General features: G+C 37.0%; 4 protein-coding genes across 5 annotated transcripts; 3 read left to right on the top strand and 1 right to left on the bottom strand.

Moving 5' to 3' along the window:
- Positions 1-1,461: 1,461 nt before the first annotated feature.
- Positions 1,462-4,412, bottom strand: LOC147290287 (Papain family cysteine protease). Its single transcript, XM_086237102.1, has 3 exons — positions 3,930-4,412; positions 3,177-3,540; positions 1,462-1,759 (listed from the first exon to the last, which is right to left on the bottom strand). The coding sequence occupies exons 1-3, from the start codon at positions 4,410-4,412 to the stop codon at positions 1,485-1,487; spliced, it is 1,122 nt and encodes a 373-aa protein (XP_086093228.1). The 3' UTR covers positions 1,462-1,484.
- Positions 4,413-5,275: 863 nt separating this feature from the next.
- On the top strand, positions 5,276-9,166 carry LOC147290288 (ACT domain-containing protein ACR10-like). The gene is made up of 6 exons (XM_086236567.1): positions 5,276-5,665; positions 6,087-6,308; positions 7,071-7,176; positions 7,435-7,771; positions 8,446-8,730; positions 8,871-9,166. Exons 1-6 carry the CDS (start codon positions 5,512-5,514, stop codon positions 9,006-9,008), a joined length of 1,242 nt encoding a protein of 413 aa, XP_086092693.1. The 5' UTR covers positions 5,276-5,511; the 3' UTR covers positions 9,009-9,166.
- Positions 9,167-9,957: 791 nt separating this feature from the next.
- On the top strand, positions 9,958-13,865 carry SPD1 (P-loop containing nucleoside triphosphate hydrolases superfamily protein). The gene is made up of 9 exons (XM_086237745.1): positions 9,958-10,668; positions 10,962-11,176; positions 11,296-11,446; positions 11,577-11,768; positions 11,923-12,085; positions 12,213-12,457; positions 12,723-12,899; positions 13,005-13,166; positions 13,426-13,865. Exons 1-9 carry the CDS (start codon positions 10,174-10,176, stop codon positions 13,723-13,725), a joined length of 2,100 nt encoding a protein of 699 aa, XP_086093871.1. The 5' UTR covers positions 9,958-10,173; the 3' UTR covers positions 13,726-13,865.
- Positions 13,866-17,192: 3,327 nt separating this feature from the next.
- On the top strand, positions 17,193-22,422 carry ATRZ-1C (RNA-binding (RRM/RBD/RNP motifs) family protein with retrovirus zinc finger-like domain-containing protein). 2 transcript variants are annotated; one of them, XM_086238399.1, is made up of 3 exons: positions 17,193-17,421; positions 21,366-21,862; positions 22,037-22,422. In XM_086238399.1, exons 1-3 carry the CDS (start codon positions 17,311-17,313, stop codon positions 22,269-22,271), a joined length of 843 nt encoding a protein of 280 aa, XP_086094525.1. In that variant the 5' UTR covers positions 17,193-17,310; the 3' UTR covers positions 22,272-22,422. The 2 variants fall into 2 exon arrangements, with proteins under 2 accessions (XP_086094525.1, XP_086094526.1); XM_086238400.1 differs by lacking the exon at positions 17,193-17,421 and adding an exon at positions 19,414-20,840.
- The last annotated feature ends 1,670 nt before the right edge of the window (positions 22,423-24,092 follow it).

The raw sequence follows: 24,092 nt of genomic DNA on the forward strand, positions 1-24,092 counted from the left end.
TTCACTACAAGTGAATACTAAAGAAATTTTGTTGGGACGTTTTATGTGACAAGTCATTTCTTTTTACAAATTAATTATAAGTGATATTGTTCATTTGTTTTCTCTTAATGGTCAATTCCTTCTTGCAAGTAAACACATGTCAATTTGCAACTAACTTGTAAAGAGGAATGTTCTTATACAAGAAATTTTTTTCAATGAGTTTATATATTTTGTGTTTATCTATCTCATCACGTGATAAAGATATGTAAACATATAAAGTATATATAAATTTTTTTCCTTCTTAGTTCTTAAATGTAAAGAACTATGCTCGGCTGATTTTCTACCTTCTAATGGTCTCACTTTTGATTCGGTTCCAGGGAATTAAAGGCCTGCCCTGACTATTCTGTTGCTCTGTTGTCTGAAGGCATGATCAGTGGATTGCTAGACCCAATAACATATTTGTTTAAGATTATCTTTTTCGGGCCTTTTGGCTCCCATCCAAAAACAAAAAACAAAACAAAGCAAAAAAGACTCGAGCATTGTTCGGTACCAAATATGTATGGCTTCAAGGAACTTTGCGTTGATTTACATAAAGAACTGCATGAGTAGGAGAACAAAAAAATAAAAAACTTGGGGGCTAATACTCCAGTGAGTTTTAAGCATTTACCCTATGACTTTAAAAAAGATAAAACTAGAGGCTTAGAGCATTTCCAATGGGTATGTTAAAAGCCCATATTAAAGTGAGATTAATTGCTATGAAATCTAGGATTTTCATTGGTCTAATGGGAATGGTACTCATACCATCATACTTTTATCATTTCATTTAACAAAAAATTGTACGTGATCATAATACTATATAACATTTGAGGCTCACATGAGTATTAAATATATAACATAATATTTGCTCTACCCATTTGCCATATTCGTTAGACTAATTACAAATATTTGAGGAAGCAAGTTTTCACGGCAAAATGCCACATAGGTTGGCAAAGCACACATTTTACCTATAAATTTGGTACCCCCTTTTGAAATGCTCTTATAACTCCAATGGTTTTAAGCATTCACCCATGCACATTTAAGGTCAGAATTCGAACCTTCCTATCAAATAAAACATCGCGTATATACGTGGGTTTGGAGAAGCAAATGCTAAAAACTGAGGGTCTTTGTCCAACACAGCCATTTACTTTTCCTCCAAGATCACCCATGTCTCAATGCCCTTACCCCATCGTGTCTCGACCAATATTGTGAAGTTGCTAACTCAGGAAAATTCAATCTGTATTAATTGCACTCTGTTCGTAAAATAGAAAATGAAACAAGCTAGCTAGCCAACATCTATTAGAGTACAAAATATATATATATGTAAACAATACACAGGCTTTTCCACTGCAGTCCCATGCATGATCACTACTCACTAGGAATTTAGGAAAATTAATTAAACAAGTTCAGCCAGAAGAGGTAGTACGTGCAGGTGTCGACTAATTATTTATGCCTTTTAGCTAAGCTAGCTAGGATGCTTGAGTGGTCACAACTGAAGACACCATTGTATTCATGCCACACATACCATGGCCTCGGCAAAGGCGGTAATAACCCTGTTCTCCCCATTGCTTGCCCCATGAGTTCTTGATTGTCCAATACGGCCTATTTCCAAACCTGAGAATTGAGAAGCCCTTGGCGCCGTACCCCACAAGTAAAAAGCCGTGGTTCACCCATTTCTTGATACAAATAAGGGGGCACGAAACACCGCCAATGTAAGTTTGCATAAACACAGCATTCAACCCAACTGCATATATATATCAAATGCATTAGTATCATGCATAACCAATCTAGACAATATATATTGTTAGACTGTGAATCCGAAGCCTTAATCCAATGAACGTGTCCGCCGTGAGTGTGTGCAGTGACGAATGCACGTTGTGGGCTGCATGGGCTGCAGCCCATGCTCTTTTTCTGGTTTTTTAGCTTACTTAGGTAGCTTAGCCCACCCAATTTCCATCCCAAGCACAGTAGCCCACTACCCACAGTTTAAGTTTTTTTTTTTTTTTTTCTGCTGAGGAACAACTTTTCACATGCTGCAGCTACTGCCTCTTTGTTTAATGAAAAAAAATTACTTTTACTTACTTCCACTCCCCCCAAAAACAGCCCATAGATCCGCACTTGCTCCAACTTCTTTCCTCTGCAGCTCCAAAACTCATCTCTCCGGCCCCACACAAATAGCTCAACCCTCCAATCTCCAAGGAGTGCCAAGCCGCCAAGGTATTATATATGTATTTGCACCCAATCTCTATACTTTTTTTTGGCTCAACTATCTATTAAAATTAGAAATTTTTGCAATTTTAAAATTAGAGCTTTGATTATTTTTTATAATTAAATTAGGGTTTGATTCTTTTTTTGATTAAACTATAGCTTGATTATTGTGATGGTTAAATTACAAATTGATTGGGAACATATAAAACAATATAAAATTCTAAATTGGGAACCTATCAAGTTGGGATTTGAAAATTTGGGAACATATAAACAATAGACATGCAATTCTAAATTTAAGTTGTATATCTTTTATGTGCAGATATTCATTTTCAAGGTATTAACTAAGTGACTCATACTTATAGGTCTACAAGTTATTATTGTATGATCATCCACATTAAAAGAGATTTTTCTAATAGTATCGATACTTAATGATTTTTGCTATTTGAAGAAACATATGACCCAACTTAGATAGTATTATATTGTATTTGCATTGCATATTTAATTGTTGTATTGCTATCTTTTTTTTTGTGCGATTTTTTTCATTTGTTTAGATATGCATTTTTAGGGTAAGGCTCATTATGTTTCCCCTAATTAGGTGTAACTTTTTTTTTTTGCTAATGAAATTCATTTATACGGTCGAGTTTCACTCGTAAGCTAAGTTTAGCCCACCCCATTTTAAAATCCTGGATTCGTCCCTGAGTGTGTGTGTATATAGATATAGCAAATACCAAGGAGTATTATCATCATGAACATATATATATAGTATTCGACCCTATTCATTAATTTCAAAACCAAAATCTATCCCTTCAATCCTTTAAGCTTAATTAGACTTCGTTTTGGCCTGTAAATTTGAGAACCTTCGCTTTAGCTAAGAAGCACTGCCTCTTATATATATGCATAGATAGGCAATATATATGATGCAATTAAATAAACTTTAATCAATATATACTCACTGGCAAGAGGACCATTGTGGACTAAATTTGCTGCAATTTGGTCCTCATCAATTGGGATAGTGGTAAAATTGGCAACTCTCACAGCTACTTTCTCAGGATTGAATTTGCATTCGCCCTTTTTCCCTGTATAAGGGTATGAACCCTCATCCTCCAACCCTCCTGTTTCGATCAGATACTTGTAAGCGTTGGTCATAAGCCCACCGCCGCAGCCACTGTCACACGCAGTCTTGTCTTTCACGTCACAGGTGTGATCGCAATCCACGAGCTGCTGTTCACTGAGATTAAGAAGCTTCCCTGTTGCAATATAATTGGCTCCTTCAATAGCTCCTGTGGTGCTGAAGGCCCAGCATGACCCGCACCCACCCTGCATATATGCATCAACAATATTAATTACAAGCTCAGACTACTGGAATTTGCCAACTTCAATAACCAATATATACCAAAATTGAAGCATTAGACAACAATATATTATGTTTAATATTTACACCGGCCATAAATAATATAATCCAACACAATACAAAATGATCCCCTAATTTGAGACCTACAAAATCAATAATGTTTAAATACATACATGAGTGGTTGGTCCGGATTTTAAATTTAGATAAGTAAAATATAGGGTCACATCCATATTCTTTGATGAACAAAATTTGATAAATATAGCAAGACTCGGTACAAATTAAATTTGTCTCTCGATCTGCATAGCTTGAGATCGAAGATTAAAATTAACCTCTTCATAAATAATTAATTAATTACCTGCATCTTGACCTCAGTAACAGCTCCCTTCTCTCTCCAATCAAAACTCTCAGGCAACCCACCAACCTCCAAAACCGGTGCAGCAGCACTATTCGAAACGCCGTCGTTGAAGCCAACCGACCCACCTCTAACTCCAGTGTACAACCGCTCAAACTCCTCCTCGGACAAGTCCGAGAAGGGGGTGACGCCGTGGACCGCGGTGGGGTCCAGGGCCTGGTGCTTGGCGGCTCTTACCATGTTCTTGGCGAAAATCCCAAGGCGGTGCATGTACTCCTTTCTAGTACCATATGTCTTCCCATATTTCTCCATGAAAATCTTGAAGTTCCTCTCAGTTCCTAGGAGCTCATGATTGTCTGTGACTTGGTGTATGATTGGGTCTGCTGGGATTTCACGGAGAGCTACGGAGAGAGTGCTTAGTGCGCAGGTTAAGACGGCAAGACCCACCGCGCATGTTAGAGTAGTTGGAGGTAGTCCGGAGGCCATTATCTTCTTCTGGCTATGGACTTCTTTGCTAGCTAGCTAGCTAGCTAGCTACTTCTATTTTGGAGATTTATTTTTGAGTTACTGTTTTGCCCCCGAATTGGAAGAAGTAATTCTAAATCATGAGGGGTGTTTTTGGGAATTCGGCCATTAGAGGCGGTTTAGTTGCTGAGTTGCATGCATGCGTTTGTGTCTGGCATGCAACACGTGGAAGTTGTACTGCGCAAGCATGTCTATGTGTGTAACTTCACTATTGGTGCGCTTCTTTACTTTACTAACTTTTGTTTCTGGGTTTTGATCTATATGGCAGTGGGTCCTTTTTGCCCTTGGGTCCTTTTTGTCCTTTTTGCTTCTTTTTTTTTCATCAAAATACATGTCTTCTTTATGGAAAGTTGAATTCAAATAGCATGTTTGTTTCGAATTGGCCAAAACGGAACTTTGCCTCTCCATATAGTCTTGTAGAAAACTAATTTTTTTTTTTAAAAAAAAGACTCTTTCAATCTGAAAGAAATTATAAAGATATGATTGAAGCAAGAAGATAATTAATATTTGAATATGTGTTTTTTCCTTTTAATTTTTCTCTTATATTCTTATAAATTATTATTTTTTCAATTATTTCTTAACGTTTAATCAACAAAATTTTAATTGATTTTTTGATGTGATCGCAAATTTTCTAATTAATTTATTATCAATTATAAATTATTTTGCAAAAAATTTTATTAGGGATCCAATTTAAATTTCGCCCATGCATCTTCCAAAAGTAGCCTAAACTAAACCAGAGTCCACTCAATCCCTACGTTTAAAAGCCTGTCTTAATCTCTCACCGACCCAAGTCAACCCAACAACAAATACGAAAATATGACGAGAAATTGAAATGCCGAGAAATGAAAAGCAGAGGAGGAGAGCGACCTCCTAATCTGTTATCCTCTGTTTGTATCTGATCTGAATTTGGCGGAATCTCCAATCCATTGGCTCAATAAACAACAAGGGAAAGAGTCTGAAGATACCCATTTGTTGGGCTCACTATATCTGTTGCTGAGCTTCCTAGTCATCGAAAAGCAGAGCAAAAAACAGAGCAGGAAGAGAGTGTTAGCTGAAAGCAATGGGCATCTTGCACGAGGACGTGGTGGTAATTAGGCAGGCAGAGAAGGCTGGAGATCCCACTGTGATCACTGTGAATTGTCCTGACAAGACTGGGTTGGGTTGTGATCTGTGCCGGGTTATATTGCTCTTTGGGCTAAGCATTTGCAGAGGAGGTGAGGGTTATTGACTGCTTCTGTGTGCTTTGGTTTTGTTTTGATTTGTGTTTTTCTGAATGACTCTGAGGTATTTGGTGGTGGGTTTGGGTTGTAGCCAGCAAAATAGTGGGGGAGTGTGATTTATTTGGCAAAACTTGGAATATTTACTGTTTGGATCTTAAATTCTTGAGAATATTTGTGATGGGTTTCTTGAATTTTTCTGAAAACTTTTCTTGGTGGATCTAAAGCTTTAGAAAGAAACGAAGAATGGGTGATTGCTTATTTTTGTTTCTAGCTTTATTTGTCTAGTTGACTAGTCTCTAGTAGTAAAACAGAAAATGGGTCATTCTTAGAGTTTGCAATGGTAATTTTATTTTCCAAGTTTCTCTTCATATTTTAATTAATGTGCTGGTGACCAATTTGCTTTTTTGTGGAGCAGATGTTTCAACGGATGGGAAATGGTGCTACGTAGTATTGTGGGTGGTGGGAAGATCAAACACGAGGTGGAATTTGTTGTCAAAGAGATTGTTGGAAGTGTGTCCATCGTATTTTTCAACTTCTGGAATATACTATTATCGGCCTGAAAACCAGCAGCCTAGGCCACCAGATGTGTTCCTTTTGAAATTCTGGTGTTCTTATGATCGGGAAGGCTTATTGCATGGTAATCTTTCATTCCTGGAATGTCACTTGCATGAGTAATTGTTACCTTGGGAATTGGTTCTTCTTTTGTAGGATTTAGCCCTTAAGCTTAATTTGGCTTAGAGATATTACATTTAGTGAAATTTCTCAATTGTGTTTATACTGGAATGTTGCTTAACTTGCTCAATGATTTGTCTGAATTCATCTCTATTAACTTAGTGAGCATGAATTGGACAAAGTTATGACTATCTTTTATGGGTGATTGTCATTTTTGTATGATGAAATAGAAAGGCCATGATCACCATCCAAGGTGATATATAGCAGTATCTAAGCATTGATCGAAGAGAATTATTTTTTTAGGTGTAAATGGCAAGAAGTAAAATCAGTAGTTTTCATTTCCCTTGTTTAGACTAGATTGAATTTGTCATGGAATATAATTTATGACTGATTAAAAATATAAATTATTCTTTTGAGTGGCCTAAAATGGAAGAAAACAAATTTTACAGCAGTAGATGACAACAATAAACTTTTTTCTTCCCCTTTTTGAGAAAGCAAACAAAGGATTCTTTTCTTTCACTTCTATGACTAATTTCCTTTTCACTTATGCTTATCTATTTTGGTAATTTCGATCTACAAGTGTTGTTTCTATTTGTGTCTTTGTTTTCTCTTTCTTTACCTAGTTTTGCCTACCTTTTTCAATGCATCTTAATACTTGAACAGTAAATGTATTATATGGAACCACATATTTAGCTTGAGACTATTAATAATACTTTTTATCCTATAGATGTCACTAAGGTTCTTTGTGAGCTGGAGCTCACAATAAAGAGAGTGAAGGTATCTACTACCCCGGATGGGCGAGTGATGGACCTTTTTTTTGTTACAGATACCAGGTTTGTCTTTCTTGACATCTTTTCCTTTTAATAATGGTGCAGTATTTCTGCTTGTATTTTTGTCTATTTACTTTCCTACTTTCACTTGTCGTATTTTCCAATTGATCGTAACTGCTAATAATACAAAGAGCAAAGGAAAAGAGAGCTGCCATCCTCCATTTGTTTCCTTAGAGAAAGAGAGAGAGCTGTCATTTCTCTCCTTTCTAGAATATGGTTAATAATATAATGCTTTTTTTTTCCCTCCCTCTTTTCAATCAGAGAGCTTCTTCATACAAAAAGAAGACAAGACGAAACAATTCATTGTATGAAAGCTGTTTTAGGGCATACTTTGTTGAGTTGTGAAATTGAATTGGCTGGATCAGAAGTTACAGCATGTTCACAGGGTTCTCCATTTCTACCTTCTGCTATCACTAAAGAAATATTCAGTTTAGAGATGGCCAATGGATGCCTAAGCAGATCTCTTGCCTCCAACCCCATTTCAGTAACAGTGGACAATACCCTCAGCCCATCTCACACACTTGTTCAGATCTTCTGTCCAGATCATAAAGGTCTTGTATATGATATCATGAGAACCCTAAAGGATTACAACATGCAGGTACATATTTTTAAGTTACACTTTTCTTTTTGGGGGAAAAAAAACTTTTAGGTCCATTTCAAAGTTTGACCTTTTCATTATTAAAATCAATCATTTATCATATTAATTGGAATTTTATGTTTGCAGAAAATTATTAATTCGTTTCTTTAACTTTTAATGTTTGATATATACTCTCACTTCTCACTTAAGAGTGATTTATTTTTAATTCAAATTTGTATATTTGATCTGTTAAATGATTCTCTTGGGTTGTGAATTCCAATATTTGATAACATTATTTTAATTTTAATTTGTTAAGGGGAACTCTTGGAACCTAGCATATGAAATTTTACCTGAGCCTTGCTCTCTCTTTTCTCTCCGTTCTTATTAGTTGTGCATTTCCTCAGGATAAGAACCTGCTCAGCTTAGGAGTGTTCTCTGCATGTATTAAAATTTCCCAAAAATCTTTTCAAAATACCTCAGGGAGGTTTCATTAAAATTGTTCCTACCAATATTCAGAACCTAAAATGTTTCAACACATGTTCCTGGAAAATGTTGAACTTCAATATGCTTGATATAATCATCAAAGCAGTATTATTCCTTTACAGGACTTGCTGCAAAAGGTTTTATTATGCCTGTGGTTGTGGTCTTTGTTGGCTGATAATTCTATTAAACCATGCCTTTGTGTTTAATGTCAGGTTTCGTATGGACGATTCTATGCAAACCCTAAAGGAAATTGTGAGGTGGACTTGTTCATTATGCAAGCAGATGGCAAGAAGATTGTTGACCCCAGCAAGCAAGATGCATTATGTTCTCGCTTGAGAATGGAGCTTTTCCGTCCTCTTAGAGTGGCTGTGGTGAGCCGTGGTCCTGATACTGAGCTGTTGGTAGCCAACCCTGTTGAGTTGTCTGGCAGGGGTCGTCCTCTTGTTTTCTATGATATTACTCTTGCCCTAAAAGATCTGAATATACGCATCTTTTCGGTATTGGCTCTAAACCAATCTTATAAGTTTGTTATGCTAATGATATCCAACATTTTATTTTGGCCAACTGAAAGGAGTGGTATCCTGTTCAATGTAATTTGTCATTCTACCATTCATTGTGTGCTTTGGTGTTATTTCAGGTTGAGATAGGAAGACACATGATCCGAGACCGGGAGTGGGAAGTATACAGAATCCTGCTAGATGAAGGAGATGGTTCTTCAGTGCCAGTGAACAAAATTGAGGAAGGTGTAAGAAATATATTGATGGGTTGGGAATAGATTGTATACCGAATTTAGTTAGTGGCTTCCATCACTGTACAGTGTACAGCATATTTTCTTAGCATTGAGTTTCTACTACAGCAAAGACTCTAACCTGAGTATAAAGTGTAAATCTTGACATGCATAATGAAAATGGCTAATTTGTTGCATAACCTCCATCTTAACTTGAATTGCTAATGAAAATAACTTGGCAGTTTCAGCTCTTCTGGTTTAGTTAGTTAACTATGTTTCAGTATTTTATCATCTCCTATTCTCTTCCTCATCTTGATGGATTCTCTCTCTCCCTCTCTCTCTCTGATCTTTCATTATGGACTACATCACAGCTTTATTTGTTGGTACAAGATCAAACCTGGGAAGTGGTAGTTATATGTACACAATGACCACCGGCATAGGGTTACTATTTTTAAGTTAAATGAACCATTCGGTTCCGGGACGTGGCTCATGGCAAGAGCTGTAGAGCTGTCTTCATCGGCGGCCTGCACCAGCCTTGCACGGCTGGAAGACTATCATGATTCCATGAATGTTGTTGAGATTTTGCTTCAAAGTCTCCTAAGTCGACCAAATACGAAAATGAAAATGACTACTTGCGATACATTAATTATTTTTGTATTTGTGTATGAAAAAAGTGAGAAAAATACATACATTTAATTATTTAAAGGAAGATGCTTTTCTGTTAATTGTAATTAAAAAAACATTCCTCTTTACGAGTTATTAAACATGTATTTATTACATAACGAGATTTTGGCGCCACAGATAATTGTCAAGCCAAACATTATTCATAAACAAATTTGATATTAATTTAAGAAAAGAAGTTAAAAAGAGAAAAACTCAAAAAAGGCAAGACAATATGTGTGGCTCGTAGAGCAGCCCCACGTGGATGAACTTCGATTGCTTCAAGAGTCGTTAACAGTTTGTTTGGTTGCTCTTCGGGGGGGCCCACTTTCCCTCCAAATCTCCAGTCACAGAGGAGATCCCTCCGAAATCCGAATCTTCTTCAATTCATCGATGCTAAATTCAGACACAAACCAAAATACTTGAAAACCTGCAACCATAAAGAAGAGAAATCCAGTGGCCAAAAAAAAAAAAAAGAAGAGAAATCCAAGCCTGTTTGTGAGTGTGAATTTAAAAAGCAAAAAAAATAAAAAAGAAATTATTGAGAGAGAGAATGAGAGCTTTGAGCTCACATTTTGTGCTCCTTGATCTTCAGAGCTCATGGCACTCAGCAAACCAAATTCCCATTTCAACCCTCTGTTACCTCCAAAACTCCAACTTTACTTCCACAGTCTCTTCGTCATTTCGTCGAACACGTCGTGCGCATAAAGGAATCGCCTCGTCCAAATCGTCGCCGGCCCCGCCGTTTCCGTCCCCGGAAATTCGGAGGCCTTCGGATCGCTTCTTCTCCGGAAATGGGTCGGTATCCAATTACCCGAATTCGGCTTCCACGTCGCAGCGGCCCGAGGCCGCTTCGGAGCTCGAAATGTTTCTGAACTTGTTGCCTTTGAGGATGAAGAGGGAGTTGTGCAGGCACGAGGAGATCGGCGAGCTCATTGAGGTCGTGCTGGATTTGGGAAGGAACCCACTTGCGAGGTTCCCTTCCGGTGATTGGGTCATCTCGGAAAAGCCAGTGAACCAAGAAGATCTACAACACGCCGTTTCGAAGGTGATCTAAGTATATAAATGGTTGGAGCATTTTTTGGTGGTTAATGGTGGTCTTTTTTTTAAAAATAAATATATAATCAGGAATGCAGTTTTTATATTCAATTGGATTTGTCAATTTTGGACCCTTGTGTGATTGGTTATGCTGATGATTGATGGGTAACTAATAGCTTTGTTTAAAGAACTGATCAATATGTTTAAATATTCTGTTATAATTTGGATGTTTTGGAGGACTGAAGATATGGTTCTTGATTTATGTATTTCTTATGTCAAGCTGCATTCTTTTTCTTTTTGTAGGTTAGTGAGTTTTCAGATGACAACCGTTCGGGTATTAATAACTCACTACACCGAATAAGTGCTATTCGAAACCGGAAAATGCAAATCATTGGTCTCACTTGCCGGGTGGGACGAGCTATGTCGGGAAGTGCTGAGATCATCCGCGACTTGGTTGAGGATGGAGGTTCCATCTTGGTCATAGGACCTCCTGGAGTTGGCAAGACAACCTTGATCAGGTATGTCCTACATGAGGTTTAAGCAGATGAAGTAACATTTAGATTTTCCTTTTGTTCCCATTGAGACTTGGCATCAAGAGTGAACATGTCATCAATTTAGAGAGGATGTGTTTGTGCAGAGAAATTGCTAGAATGTTGGCAGATGACCATATGAAGCGTGTTGTCATTGTGGATACATCGAATGAGATTGGGGGAGATGGAGATGTTCCTCATGCAGGAATAGGTCGTGCAAGGAGGATGCAAGTTCCTAATGTCAACATGCAGCATAATGTGAGTATCGAGCTTTGACATCAATCCTTTGGCTTTTGTCTGTAACTATTGCTTTAGTTCCCAAGTAGTAGATTTTTGCATTATTTCTTTCACCCATATCATCTTTTTTCCCCTTTTGGACCTTATGCAGGTTATGATTGAAGCCGTTGAAAATCATATGCCTCAGACCATTATAATAGATGAAATTGGAACAGAGCTTGAAGCATTGGCTGCCAGTACTATTGCTCAACGAGGAGTGCAACTAGTTGGAACAGCACATGGAATGACGATAGACAACGTAATAAAGAATCCTTCTCTACAAATCCTTGTTGGTGGCATAGAGGTGGAATGCAATATCTTTTCTGCCACTCTGTATTCATTTATATGTGAATAGTCATTTCCTCTACAATAAGCATTGTGATGAGATCTTACCAATTTAAGCCTTTCCCAGATAAGAAATGTTGATTGATTAAAACCAGTTCTGCATCTGACCGCAGAGTGTGACCCTTGGTGATGAAGAAGCAAGAAAAAGGAAAGTGCAGAAGACAATTCTTGAAAGAAAGGGACCTCCAACATTTAGATGTGCTGTTGAGATTATATCTAAAACAGAATTTCAAGTTCATCACAGATTAGATGCAACCGTGGATGCTATACTGGCTGGTATTCTATACTTTCTTCTTTAGAGCCTCCCAATTAATGTCTTAAATGATTTATTTTTGCGTACTTCTCTCAAAAGTGAAGTGTTAGGGCAACAATCAATCTAAATTGAAGTTTTTTTTTGTTATAGGAAAATCTCCTTTGTTTGAAGTACGTCGTATTGATGCGGATGCTAATGACTCTCGCAAGTCTACTCCAATACCTGAAATGAACTATCTGAAAATGTCTGATTTTATTGTTAATAAAGACATTGATGCTGCTGATATAGAGTCTGATGAGGAAGATCCTGATCATTCTCCTAATCGGTCCGAAAGGTTGAGCAGCAATAAATCTGTGGAGAAGAGAAGTTCACCCGTGTCTATCTATACATACAAGGTAAATTACTTGGGTTTCTATATGCTTCACTTTATGTTTAAATTGGCAGTTTTAAACCTACACTCATTAAAATGAGAATGGAGGTCATACGTTTCTTGTAGTTCAAACTTTGACTTTTTGTAAACTAATATGCAGTACTGGAGGCCGCACAAGCTCAATTTAGTGTTGAGTATGTGGTTGAATTGCGAAGAGTAACTTTTTGAATTTTGCCAAGGCAGATGATTTGATTTAAAACCTTTCTTTTTATTCTTCTGATGTATTGTAGATCCTTGAAGCTGATCTACTACAAGTAGCAAAGGTAATGGGGCTTGAGGATGAAATAGACGTGACTGATGATATCGGAACAGCAAATGCAATTATTGCATCCAGTTCTGAAATGAAGCAGAACCCATGGATCCGTGGCGTGGCAAAATTCCACCAGTTGCCTGTCTTTGTCATGAAGGTATCCTCATTTCTTTTTTAGACTTTCTCTGTTTCTGTTTCTATATCTATATATGCTTGTATACATGCCGTGTCTCATTTGGATATTTGGTGTCCATAATTGCAGTCAAATACAATGGCACAAATGGTCAAGGCAGTTCGTATGATTCTTGAAATGGAATCAGCTGGCTCTTTGCCAAAGCAGCTAGTCAATAATTCTTTTGACATTGAAATTGAAGATGATGCACCAAAAAGGAAACCATCTTTGGAAGAGATTGATGCATTGGAGGTGCATTTCCTTTCCCAGCCCATATATGTCTGTGGAATACATTTTTTGGCATTGTCTGACAAATTCGACTCTCTGCTCTCTGTTGTACCCCCATACTTTGCGGCCTAATATTCCAAGGAATAGCATTCAACTTCATGTTCACTTTAAATATTTCTGTTTTTGAGTCTGTAAATTCTTTATATCCTTTTGAGCCATAACACAATCCTTACTTATATTATCTGCTTAATTATACACAAATTTTCCTTTTTGTTTTTGATAGGAGGTTCGAGTTGCTATTGAGTATATTGTGATTCCTGGTGGAGAGCCAGTAGAGCTTCTCCCAAGGCGCTCTGAAATAATCGCCCGGCAGCTTGAGCTAGTCAAAAGTTATCAGTTGGCTGCTGAAAATTCAGGTACTGAGATGAATCCCAGGTTGCAGATTCTTCCCATGAGGTTAAAGAAGAATTCTTCTAAACCTCTTAAATCCAGTTCAAGTTCTCTGAAAATGACTAACTCTAAATCACTAACTGGTGGTGGTGGAGGTACCAGTGTTACTAGTCTGCCCCTTTTATCCGAATAATAGAATTAAGCCTCAATTGTAACATATTTCAATCAGTGGTTGATACATGTGCCATTTCCTGTACAGTCGTGTAAATGATGTATCACAGTTGATAACAATAATTTCAATTGTTTCTTCAATGAAATAGTGAATCATGACCACATCTTTGGTTCTTTCTCTTCTCTGTTTACTGATCTTGAAATATAACAGAGAAATTTATATTTTGTATGGACTAATTATGACCTTGCATATAAGTTTTTTCTTCATCTTCATGTAATTTTTGGAAAATATTGGCAAATTTTGTTAGTAAAGCTCAGCATGAAATCACATGAATTCTGAATGATGCATGAAATCTTGTGATTCCCACCCTCCCCCAAACACACACACGATCTAATTATAATTATGTATGTACACGCTCTTCACTGAATGATGTATCTTTGTTATTCAACAAAGCAGAATAAAAATTTGCCATACCGTTTCTCAAGTTTGCCACTTTGCCTTCAAATCACTTGCCCAAAGAATGTGAGATTAGTACTAATGACATCATCTGATGACAAATATGATTTAGGATGCTCTTGGGTTAATATTGTGTTTATGGTCACATTATTTCAAATTTTCATTTAATTGTCTTCTTAATATAAATTATAAAACTAATAAGTCTTGATTTAACAACTTTAAACTTTAAACTGACTCGTATTGGCCATAAGCATAGTATTAACTTAAAAAATATAAGTAGACAATCACAGTTTAACCATTACATGGATGAGGTCATGAGACCATATACAACATTGGCCTAATAATTCCAAATATTATACGATTTTTTTCAGGAAAAGCGAACTTTCTTTTATTTCAATTTTTTTTTTTTTTTCACATTTAATGATCTGAACATCTATTGCACACTTTTCAATCATAAATAAACTCATTTTTTATATCTAAATCAACCTAATTTACATTATAAGAGCATCTCCAAGGAAGGTAGACAATCAATAAGTTAAAATTGTCATTTATTAACCTATGTGGCAACTTGGCATAAAAATTTACTACCTTAAAATTTTATCACTCCAATGTATAGATAAATGACTAAAACAAATAATATTATTGTATTATTGGAATAAAGGAGCATTCGAATGTTATTATTATTTATTACTATTGAAAACTATGTAAATGACTTTTTTTTTATGTAATTGTGTATGTAACTATGAGTTATAACTTACCAACAGAGCGTCCAAATGCTTAGAGTCAGCGTGCTAATGTTAAACAATGCAAACACTAAACGTGGACCGACTTTAATTATTTTTTAGTACTTGTTCATCTTTTTCTCATATACTCACCTTTGATGTTAGAAAATAATTTGTTTGTTAATGTGATAGGGACAGACCGGGTATCAGGATAAAGAGAAAAAGAGAGAAGAGAGAGATAAAGAGAGAGGAGAGATAGAGAAAGAGATACCAGTTGTTAATATTTTCGGAAGGACTAGGATCCTCTACCTGGTTTTTCTCTGCCCGTTTATACCAGCCTTCTAATCCTGGTCATCCAAACAAATAGAACAACTGAGATGATGCCACATCTGCAATGACATTTTTTGTCACTTATTTTTCAATAAAATTTGAAGATATTCTTGAAAAAATGAAAAAGAAGAAAGAGTGAGAGAAAAATACCAAAAGGTACGGTTTTGATCCAAACCCAAAGCCTTTTTGTATTCTCTCTTTCACCATCTCTTCCTTTTCTTCTCTGTGTATTCGTACACTGTGAGAGGCAGATGGGAGAGCTTCGCTAAATATTTCAAGTAGTGAAGATCAGAAAATCACACCCATAAAGGAAAATAAAAAATAATATTTTTTTTATATTTTAAAAACATTATTTTTAGATTCCTTCTATATGTTTTTTTTTCTGCTTAAACCCTCATATCAGGCCATTATTCTCTATCTCCTTCCCTTCTCTCTGGGTTTTCATTGATCTCAATCTTGGCGTATAGCCATGGAGATAAAGCTCAATGGGATTCATACTCTCAATTCTTGTGTTCAGGTCACTGGAGGATGAGGTTGAGTTGCTGTCTGTGAGAATGGGCCGCTGGAGTCCATGAGGCTGGGTTAGACGACTCAGACTCCTTCCCTTCAAAAAAACGATGAGCTAGAAACTTCTTTTTTATTTTTTTTAAGAATATTTTGTAATTTTAATGAAAAATAAGAGTGACTAAAAATGTCATTGCAGACGTGGCATCATCTCAGTTGTTCTATTTGTTTGGATGGCCAGGATTAGAAGCCTGGTATAAACGGGCAGGGAAAAACCAGGTAGAGGATCCTGGTCCTTTTCGGGACATGTAAATCCCTCTCTTGATGTGAATGTATAAAATTATAAAATATTTCTTTTTGGAGTCTAAAGTTTAAACGTGGAGTGCAGTTGTTGGGTAGTTCAGTTAGAAGTGCTATGAAATTACTCACTTTGTATTCAAATTCGATCCACATCCCCAACTAAGAAAAAAAGCAGTTTAAATAAAGAGTGTTTTCTTTTTTTTTTTTTTGAAAAATGAGGAGTGTTAATAAAAGAAAAAAATCAAAGCAGACAATAACATTTTTTTTGGCCAAACAAAAGCAGACGTAATATTTTTTTTTGCACTTTTTTTTTATTTTGCACACCCCATTAATTTAATTTGTAAAATAACAAAAAACACCTAAAATAAAATTACTCAAAACCTCATCTCTTTATCTCTCATTCTCCCCATCACAGCACCCACGCCTGTGAGGAACCAACTGCCGACCACCCCAGCCCGCCCCTCTTTCTCTCTCCTTCCCTCCTATTCGGCTGACCACCCCACCCCCATCCCCATCCCCTCATTTTTCTTTCTCCCCGAAACCCAAACCCAACCCTTACTCTCTCTCTACAACTCTTAGTTCGGCAGGTTTGCCGGCGAACTAGGTGGCGAGAACCTCGCCAAAAGCTCCCTCTCTCTTCCCCGACTCTCAAACCCAGCTTCCACTGTTAGCTAGCGTGCGACTCCATGCGCACACAGCCATCCCGACACCACCACTCCCTCCTCTGGCCACCACCAATCACTTCACCGGTCAAAAAATACTCCTATAGGCTGGCCATCACTCCCCAGAACTGCCTTTACCTACCAACCACTCACACCCGCCGGAAAGCTCAAGTTTTTTTTAAGTGGATGTTCGGAGGGGAGAGGGAAGGAGAGAGAGAGAGAGAGAAGGAAAGAGAGAGAGAGAGGGGGGATGGGAGGGGCTAGGTGGATGGGTCGAGTGGAGTGGGGAGGTGGTCGATGGCCAGGGGAAGGGCTAGGTGTGGGCTGGATGTGTTTTTTTATATTTTTAAAATAGATAAAATATGGATATTAAGGTAATTAAGAGAGGTGTGTGTATGAAAAAATTTAATTATGGAAAAAGTGTGAGGGTGTGAAATAAGAAAAAGTGAAAAAATAGTGTGGAAAAAGAAAAAAAAATATATGCAAATAGCAACACTCGCAGAGAAAGCCGACCCATCCAGGTTCTCGAAGCGGTTAGGGTTTGGCTCGCTCAACAAATTTCACAGCTTAAAAACACATACACACTTGTCACAGAGACAGAGAGAGAGAGAGAGAACTACAGAGAGAGAAAGATGGCTGGGAAGGAAGAGTACCGAATATTCGTGGGAGGGCTGTCGTGGGACGTGACGGAGCGTCAGCTGGAGAACGCTTTTGCTCGTTTCGGAAAAGTTCATGAATCTCAGGTACCCTCAATTTCGTTCCCATTTCTACGAATTCTTAATTTCCCAATAACAAGGAATAAATTGTCTGAACCCTTTTTCAAAACTTTTATCTGTTAATTGTTTCACAATTAAAGAGACATGGATTTTCAGGTTTCAGCTGCTTAAATTTGCTTGTAAACTATATGAACGTTTCTCTTTTCCTTTTTTATTTTTTGGTTCCTAATCCCATTTCAATTTAGGGTTTTAAGAATAAAAAAGAAGTCCCAAATCTATCTGTCTCAAATCAGTTTGAGGCTTTAGTTTGACCTGTAGTTGTTTACATGTAATGTTAAGAAGAATGATACTCAATCTCTTTGATTGCAAAATATGTGCTATTTTGCTAGTGTACATTTGATAGATACTAGTTGAGCATTTTGGGTTTTGCAGTTCTACTTGTTTTGGGCCTTTTCTTTTTTAATGAATTTGAAATACATTTGATAGATACTAGTTGAGCATTTTGGGTTTTTGCAGTTCCAACGTTTGGGGCCTTTTCTTTTTTAGTATCCTACTGAGAAATTTGAAATACAAAATGCTTGTTTTTTTTGTAGAAGGTTTACTGTTTGATGTAATGTTTTTCATTCAAAATCCAGTGTTGTTTTACTTTTGGGAGTTTAGGAAATGGTATTCTATGGTTATAATACATTACAGATTTTGTATTACAGCAAATTATATACAGGTTTGTTATTTGTTTGATTGATCCTGATCATTGAATTTCAAATGATTTCTTGCCACAAATTACACAAGTGTGTTTTAGCTATCTTATCAAGTATCCTTCCTTGTCTCGGAAGAATGAAAACAGATAACTACTCAATGAAATATTTTGTTGTCAGTTATGCCATTCTGACCTCAGTGTATGTTTGATTATACTTATCCTAGGACCATTGAAATTGAACTCCCGTATCTGTATCTCCCTTTTCTTATGTTGAGTTTGATTTTGTCCTCTCTATCTTTCGTTATTTTTTGTTGTTCGCTTTGTATATTAATGCTCCTTATTTGTTTTCTTGTCTTTCTGGAATGCTGGCTATGATCTTTTGATGCCGCACATAGATGGGTTTCGTAGACAAATTTTTGTTAGAGTGATTGCACCAAGTTGCTGAAGCTTAATATGAATTTTGGGATTAGATTATAGCTGATAATTATTATAAATGTCCAGCCAGGAGGTATAAGCATAAGCAGGTGGTCTCTGGATATGTGGAATTTGGTTCAAGGCAGCTAAAGTTAATTACTTGATTTAGTCCCATCTGCTATTTGGTAACAAAACATTTATTCGTGAAAGGAGCTGTGGTTGGGTTCCACAAGAAAATTCCATAACGTTGGAAATTTGAGAAATAATTAGTGTTTTGAGGATGAGCCGACTAATCATCAAGTCACATGATGTGGCAACTTTGAGAAGTTTCTCTTTATTTTGGAAAGTATGCTTTCTGTTTGGATTCTGTGGCTCAGGAGCTGAAGTTTGTCTGAAATGGTCATTGCTTGATCAATTGCTAGTTTATTCTTTTCTTCAGGAAGATTTTATTTTGCTAACTAGAAAAAATGCTCCTAAATAATTGGTTTGTCCATATTTTACATCGGTTGCACTCAATGATGGTGAAGGCTGTCTGTTTTGTGAGAGAGATGTTTGAGCCGGATAGCGTCTCCTCTTCCATGTTCATTTGCTTCTGTTCTCATAGAGTCCAGAGGGTTATCAACTGTCAACTCGTCATTTGTTGTTATATAGGGTATGCAGTTTTCTTAGAAGCTGCTAAGTCGCAAAGCTTTGTTGTCTCTTGTTAAGTTCTTCAAATATGTCAAATGCCTGATGCCTGATCTTTTAGTTATGGTCCTTATGAAGATGCACAAGACATACTTCAGATTTGAGGTTGATTGGGTGAGGTTGCGAAGTATCAAGTGTAGTTACTTTATGCTTGATGTGGTTAGTCTGGGGTAGCGACTCTAAACTGCTTCTGGCTGGCAATGGGATCTTCTCATCTGCTAATGCAGAGCGCTCATGAAGTCTGAGCCTGCTTTTCAGCCTTTGAATTGAATTTTGTTTGAACTAGTTTGAACTTTTTTGTTTTTTGTTTTTTGTGTTATGGCAATTAAGCTAACATTGCTGGTTTAGCGAGGAATGCAATCAAGACCAATTTTGCAGTCAATTGGTATGTTGATGGGTTTATGTGGGAGGATCATATATGTTCTACCATCTAAACCTGGTAGAGTTATATGGCGTTACCTCATGAGGCCTCCAACCCACTTTCAGTCTGGCCACATCATTTTTGGGCACACTGATGCAACCCATTCAGTGGGTCTGAGGCATTATATTCAGATCACTAGTGTCTTTGCAGGTGTCAGAAACTGTATTTTCTTTGAGACTCAATGCTTAGCCTGGACAAGTATGAATTCAGATGCATCAATGTTTTACTATATCTTGATGCTTTATAGTGTATGGGTAGTTGCAATATTGGTTTAGGAATTGATCATTTGGGGGAGTTGTACTTTTGGCCACCTCAAATTCTGAATCTGTTCAAATATGGAGTCTGGGTATGGAGTTGCAATGGGCACAAAGTTCTTTTCATCTCTTTCTTCCTATCATTGGGATTTCATCTAAGGGCGCAGTGATCTAGATTTGTAATACCTATTGGTATGATATTTGAAAGTACGTTAAAATTGTCAGAACATCTCCTATCAAAAAGTTGTCAAAAAATGGATCTCCAGGACTCTAGAATATGTTTTCAGGCGTTTTCTAAGTCCACTTTTTTTTTGTTACAAGAGATAATCAGCATTTTCACTGGGCTGAAGTTGGGAGTCTAAAGTTTTGCTATTGTGAACAGATACTTGGACAGAGTATCTTGGCTGTCTTTGGCTGATTCTTGTGGTTACTTTTACTGGCTTGGTGAAACAGTGATGAAGGTAGGGTAATCATGGAATGAATTGGGAATAATTTGCAAATAAAGACAGTTTCTGAGGATTATTTGTGTTCTGTATGGTTTATATTGAATAGTGGAAAGATCAATTATTGCAAGAACTGCCTTTGTCTGGCTAATCTGCGCTGCTTTGGTTGGTGGAAGATTGATTCGGGATTACAAGGTGGATGCTCACCTGATATTTGCAGTGTTATAGCAATCTCTTGTAGTTTTGTGTTAATAATAAGGACCTATCAGTGGGAAGTTAACCATATCACAAAGATAATGATAGCACTGATGCCCGATTCAATTTGAATGTATCTGTTTGAGAGTTTAGATGGATTTGACTTTGTGGTGGCTTAGGGATCAGTTTATGCTGGAACTAGTATGTTGGATTTTGTGGGAAGTCAAGGTCAGCGGTCATCCATATTGTCAGATAACGGATTCTTCTATTATTTATCAGAAATTTTTGAAGTATGAAACACGTTGCAATCTGTTATCCATAATAACGAAGAGAAAGTAAGTTATCAACTTGTTAAATTTTAACTACCAGTTAGAATGTTGTGCAGATACATAATTTAGGCATATATCCCTATCTCATTTCAAAAATTTTGAGCTGGTCACTTGTGTTGCGATAGTTTCTGCAATCTCTCTCTGTTTTAACAGCTGCTTTGATAACTTTTACCATTTTTTACTAGTGAACTTTTTATTAGTGTTGCAAGTAATATTAGCAAAATAGTCATATTACTTATTGTTTGGAGCATGTCTATTCTCAATGTTCTTTCTTGTTTGTGATTCATATATGAATAGTATTTTCAATATTTATTATGTGTGAAACCTGAAATTAGTTGGAATTTATGATAATGCAAAGCATCCTTTCAGGATGTACTAGTGTTATTTACTAAGGAGATTACTGGCATGGGCTTGAACTCATCTTTTTAACAGAAAAATGCTTACTGAGTGTTGTATTTATGTTATTGCTTGCTCTCTGTAGCATCTGTGTGTAATTTCCTGGCATGAGTATTTTAGTGTGGTATTCTGTAGATCATGCTGGAAAGAGATACAGGCCGCCCTCGGGGTTTTGGGTTTATTACATTTGGAGATCGGCGGGCAATGGAAGATGCAATCCGGGAGATGCATGGACGGGAGTTTGGTGATCGTATCATCTCTGTGAACAAAGCCCAGCCAAAAATGGGAGGCGAGGATTCAGACCATGGCTATAGAGGGGGAGGCTACTCGTCTGGTGGCAGGAGAAACTTTGGGGGAGGAGGAGGAGATAGATCTGTAGGGCAAGATGAATGCTTCAAGTGTGGGCGCTCAGGACATTGGGCCCGAGATTGCCCTTCAGCAGGCGGTGGAAGAGGTGGAGGTTCATTCTCATCGCATTCCAGGTTTGGGGCAGGTGGCCGTGGGGATCGCTTTGGTGGAGACCGTGATCGCTACGTGGATGACCGTTATGATGGAGGGCGCTATGGAGACAGGGACCGCTTTGACAGCAGGGATGACAAATATGGGAGCCGTGATCGCTATGTTAGTGACAGGTATCAGTTACTCCTTTACTGCTTGTTTCATTTTGTCATTATGTTTGGTTTTAATGGCCAAAATGCGACTACCCTTTTTCATTCTCTCTCACTTTAGCTATAATTGTGCTGAATAATAGAGAAAAGTCCTTTTACTTTAAGCGACATCTGCTATGTTGCGACTTTTCTTTGCAGGTATCCAGCTGGGGATCGTTTTGCAAGTGATAGATACGGTGGTTCCGATCGTTATCCTCAAAATGGTTATGGCAAAGATAGAGGCTATGATAGGGATGGTGGCGCAAGAGGAGGCAGTGACAGATATGGAAGTGGAGGGCCTGCAAGGGACGAGGGAGGAAATTACAGAAACAGGCCAGGTCCTTATGACCGCCCTAGCAGGGGAGGGCGCCCATCTTCCTTTGACCGCTACTAAATTTTTGTTGGCTGTTTTTATGAAACTTGTAGCTGTTTATACTCTTTTAGGTTCTTGAAGTCGGATTTTGCAAATGCAATTTTACCTAGGATTGATGGATATATTTTGTTTCAGTATTTGTCTGTTTGATTATACTTATTACCTTTCACCCCCTGTTTTCTGATTGGTTAATGAAGCAAACATAAAAAGAAATTGGGATTCACCAATGACTGAGTCATTGCTTGCTTCCATTGCAAGAAAAACAAACATATCAGCACAAGTCGATATCCAATATCGTGATTTCTTTTTCCTCTCTCTCTCCTCTCTGTTGTTGGCGGGGTTTGGTTTGGGAGGTGGTGATTTCTCTAGCAGATTGAATTCTATAGGGCCAATCCACGGTGGATCTATGTGTTTCAAGCCCACTGTTATTAACATTTGTTTTCCATGGACCAACTGCATAAAAAAAATATTGTAACTAAGACAAATATATAAATAGGAGATATTAACACTACAAGGTTTTTGCGGCCTTGCAGAAAAATAAGAAAAGTTTTGTTTTTTTTTGGTTATAAAGTCTTCACATTTCATGGAAAAGTTGTGTCCATGAAGAAAAAGAAAGGAACTTGGGGATATCAAACTATATCTCCAATTGTATATAATTAGTTTGTCATTTTTTAAATTATATACGGTGTTAGTACCAAGTTAAACATGAGGTGAATGCTTAGACGTAACCCACATCTTTGCTCTTTTTTCCTCTTTACTATTTTCCATGTGGCCCTGGCTTCCAAGTTGGGTGAGTCAAATATTCCTACTTGTCACTGTGGACCTGTGGTAGGACAAGAAATAGAAGGATCAGAGAAAAAGTTGTTCTCATTGGCAACAACTCCCCCTTGCTGAATTAGCAAAACCCAAAAGACTTGGCAATAATCTTCTCTCTTTTCTTTTGGGTACACAAATACCTTGCATATGGACTACTGTTATTTGGACTGTCCAATCGACCAATTTTTTGTCCAATTTTTTATTAAAGCGGAGATTCTAAATTTCATCTTTATCAGATAGAATCATAAAATATATGCAAAATAATTAATTAAGATGATTCAAATAATTTTATCCATACCAATACGAGTTTTGAATTAAAGCATATGGGGCATCCGAAAGTCAAGATCAGGAAGCTTCTAAGAATATTTAATGCAATATTGTAATTGATTAAGATGTCATCAACAAGAATCTTTATATGCTGGATATATATGACACTGATCTGGGAAGAACGACCTTTACTTAGTCATTTGTATAACAATGATCAGTGTTGTTTAAGTTAATTAGTTCAAAACCTGATGACACAAGCAAGCGAGCTAACCAGCTTTGAAATTTCAATAATATTGAAATTTGGTTGTATTGAATTAGAATTGCAATTAAACATGTGGGTAATACTTTTCCTTCTTATTTATTTCCTTTTCGAAGTGTAAACGCATTGACTGAGATTTCACATTTTGGAGGGCAATATAATAGTGCTTTACTTGCTTTCTGCAGTCTACTTTTCAAAGGGAATAATAATAGAAAAACAAAGAGAGACTGCTTTATGCCCTCTTCTCTACGTTCTATTGTCTATTTTATGTATCTTTATCTGTTTTCCAAAGCATAGTGTAGAAAACAACAGCGCCTGAGATTTCTGGTAGTTGACTAGCTGAGTTGATCTTATGCACAGCAAGAAACTTCAACGAAAAGTGGTACAAGGAAATAAACCTTAGCTTCTTCGTCAACACTCATGCATCATGTTTAATCAAGCTTAGAATATTCAATTTAATATACATATATATATATATATATACACAAAAAATTTTTTCT

Source organism: Dryas octopetala, chromosome 3, assembly GCF_963921425.1.
Source record: "Dryas octopetala chromosome 3, drDryOcto1.1, whole genome shotgun sequence".
NCBI classification, from domain to species: domain Eukaryota; kingdom Viridiplantae; phylum Streptophyta; class Magnoliopsida; order Rosales; family Rosaceae; genus Dryas; species Dryas octopetala.

What these genes read in the sequence shown, in the direction of transcription:
- LOC147290288 (XM_086236567.1), top strand. Translation starts at nt 5,512, where the DNA reads ATGGGCATCTTGCACGAGGACGTGGTGGTAATTAGGCAGGCAGAGAAG. An exon ending in GCTAAGCATTTGCAGAGGAG is followed by an intron (nt 5,666 to 6,086) that starts GTGAGGGTTATT and finishes TTTGTGGAGCAG; the next exon opens with ATGTTTCAACGGATGGGAAA. An exon ending in TAAAGGATTACAACATGCAG is followed by an intron (nt 7,772 to 8,445) that starts GTACATATTTTT and finishes GTTTAATGTCAG; the next exon opens with GTTTCGTATGGACGATTCTA.
- LOC147290287 (XM_086237102.1), bottom strand. Translation starts at nt 4,412, where the DNA reads ATGGCCTCCGGACTACCTCCAACTACTCTAACATGCGCGGTGGGTCTT. An exon ending in TTACTGAGGTCAAGATGCAG is followed by an intron (nt 3,541 to 3,929) that starts GTAATTAATTAA and finishes GCATATATGCAG; the next exon opens with GGTGGGTGCGGGTCATGCTG. An exon ending in CCACAATGGTCCTCTTGCCA is followed by an intron (nt 1,760 to 3,176) that starts GTGAGTATATAT and finishes ATATATATGCAG; the next exon opens with TTGGGTTGAATGCTGTGTTT.
- SPD1 (XM_086237745.1), top strand. Translation starts at nt 10,174, where the DNA reads ATGAGAGCTTTGAGCTCACATTTTGTGCTCCTTGATCTTCAGAGCTCA. An exon ending in TCCTTGTTGGTGGCATAGAG is followed by an intron (nt 11,769 to 11,922) that starts GTGGAATGCAAT and finishes ATCTGACCGCAG; the next exon opens with AGTGTGACCCTTGGTGATGA. An exon ending in AAGAGATTGATGCATTGGAG is followed by an intron (nt 13,167 to 13,425) that starts GTGCATTTCCTT and finishes TGTTTTTGATAG; the next exon opens with GAGGTTCGAGTTGCTATTGA.
- ATRZ-1C (XM_086238399.1), top strand. Translation starts at nt 17,311, where the DNA reads ATGGCTGGGAAGGAAGAGTACCGAATATTCGTGGGAGGGCTGTCGTGG. An exon ending in GAAAAGTTCATGAATCTCAG is followed by an intron (nt 17,422 to 21,365) that starts GTACCCTCAATT and finishes GGTATTCTGTAG; the next exon opens with ATCATGCTGGAAAGAGATAC. An exon ending in GATCGCTATGTTAGTGACAG is followed by an intron (nt 21,863 to 22,036) that starts GTATCAGTTACT and finishes TTTTCTTTGCAG; the next exon opens with GTATCCAGCTGGGGATCGTT.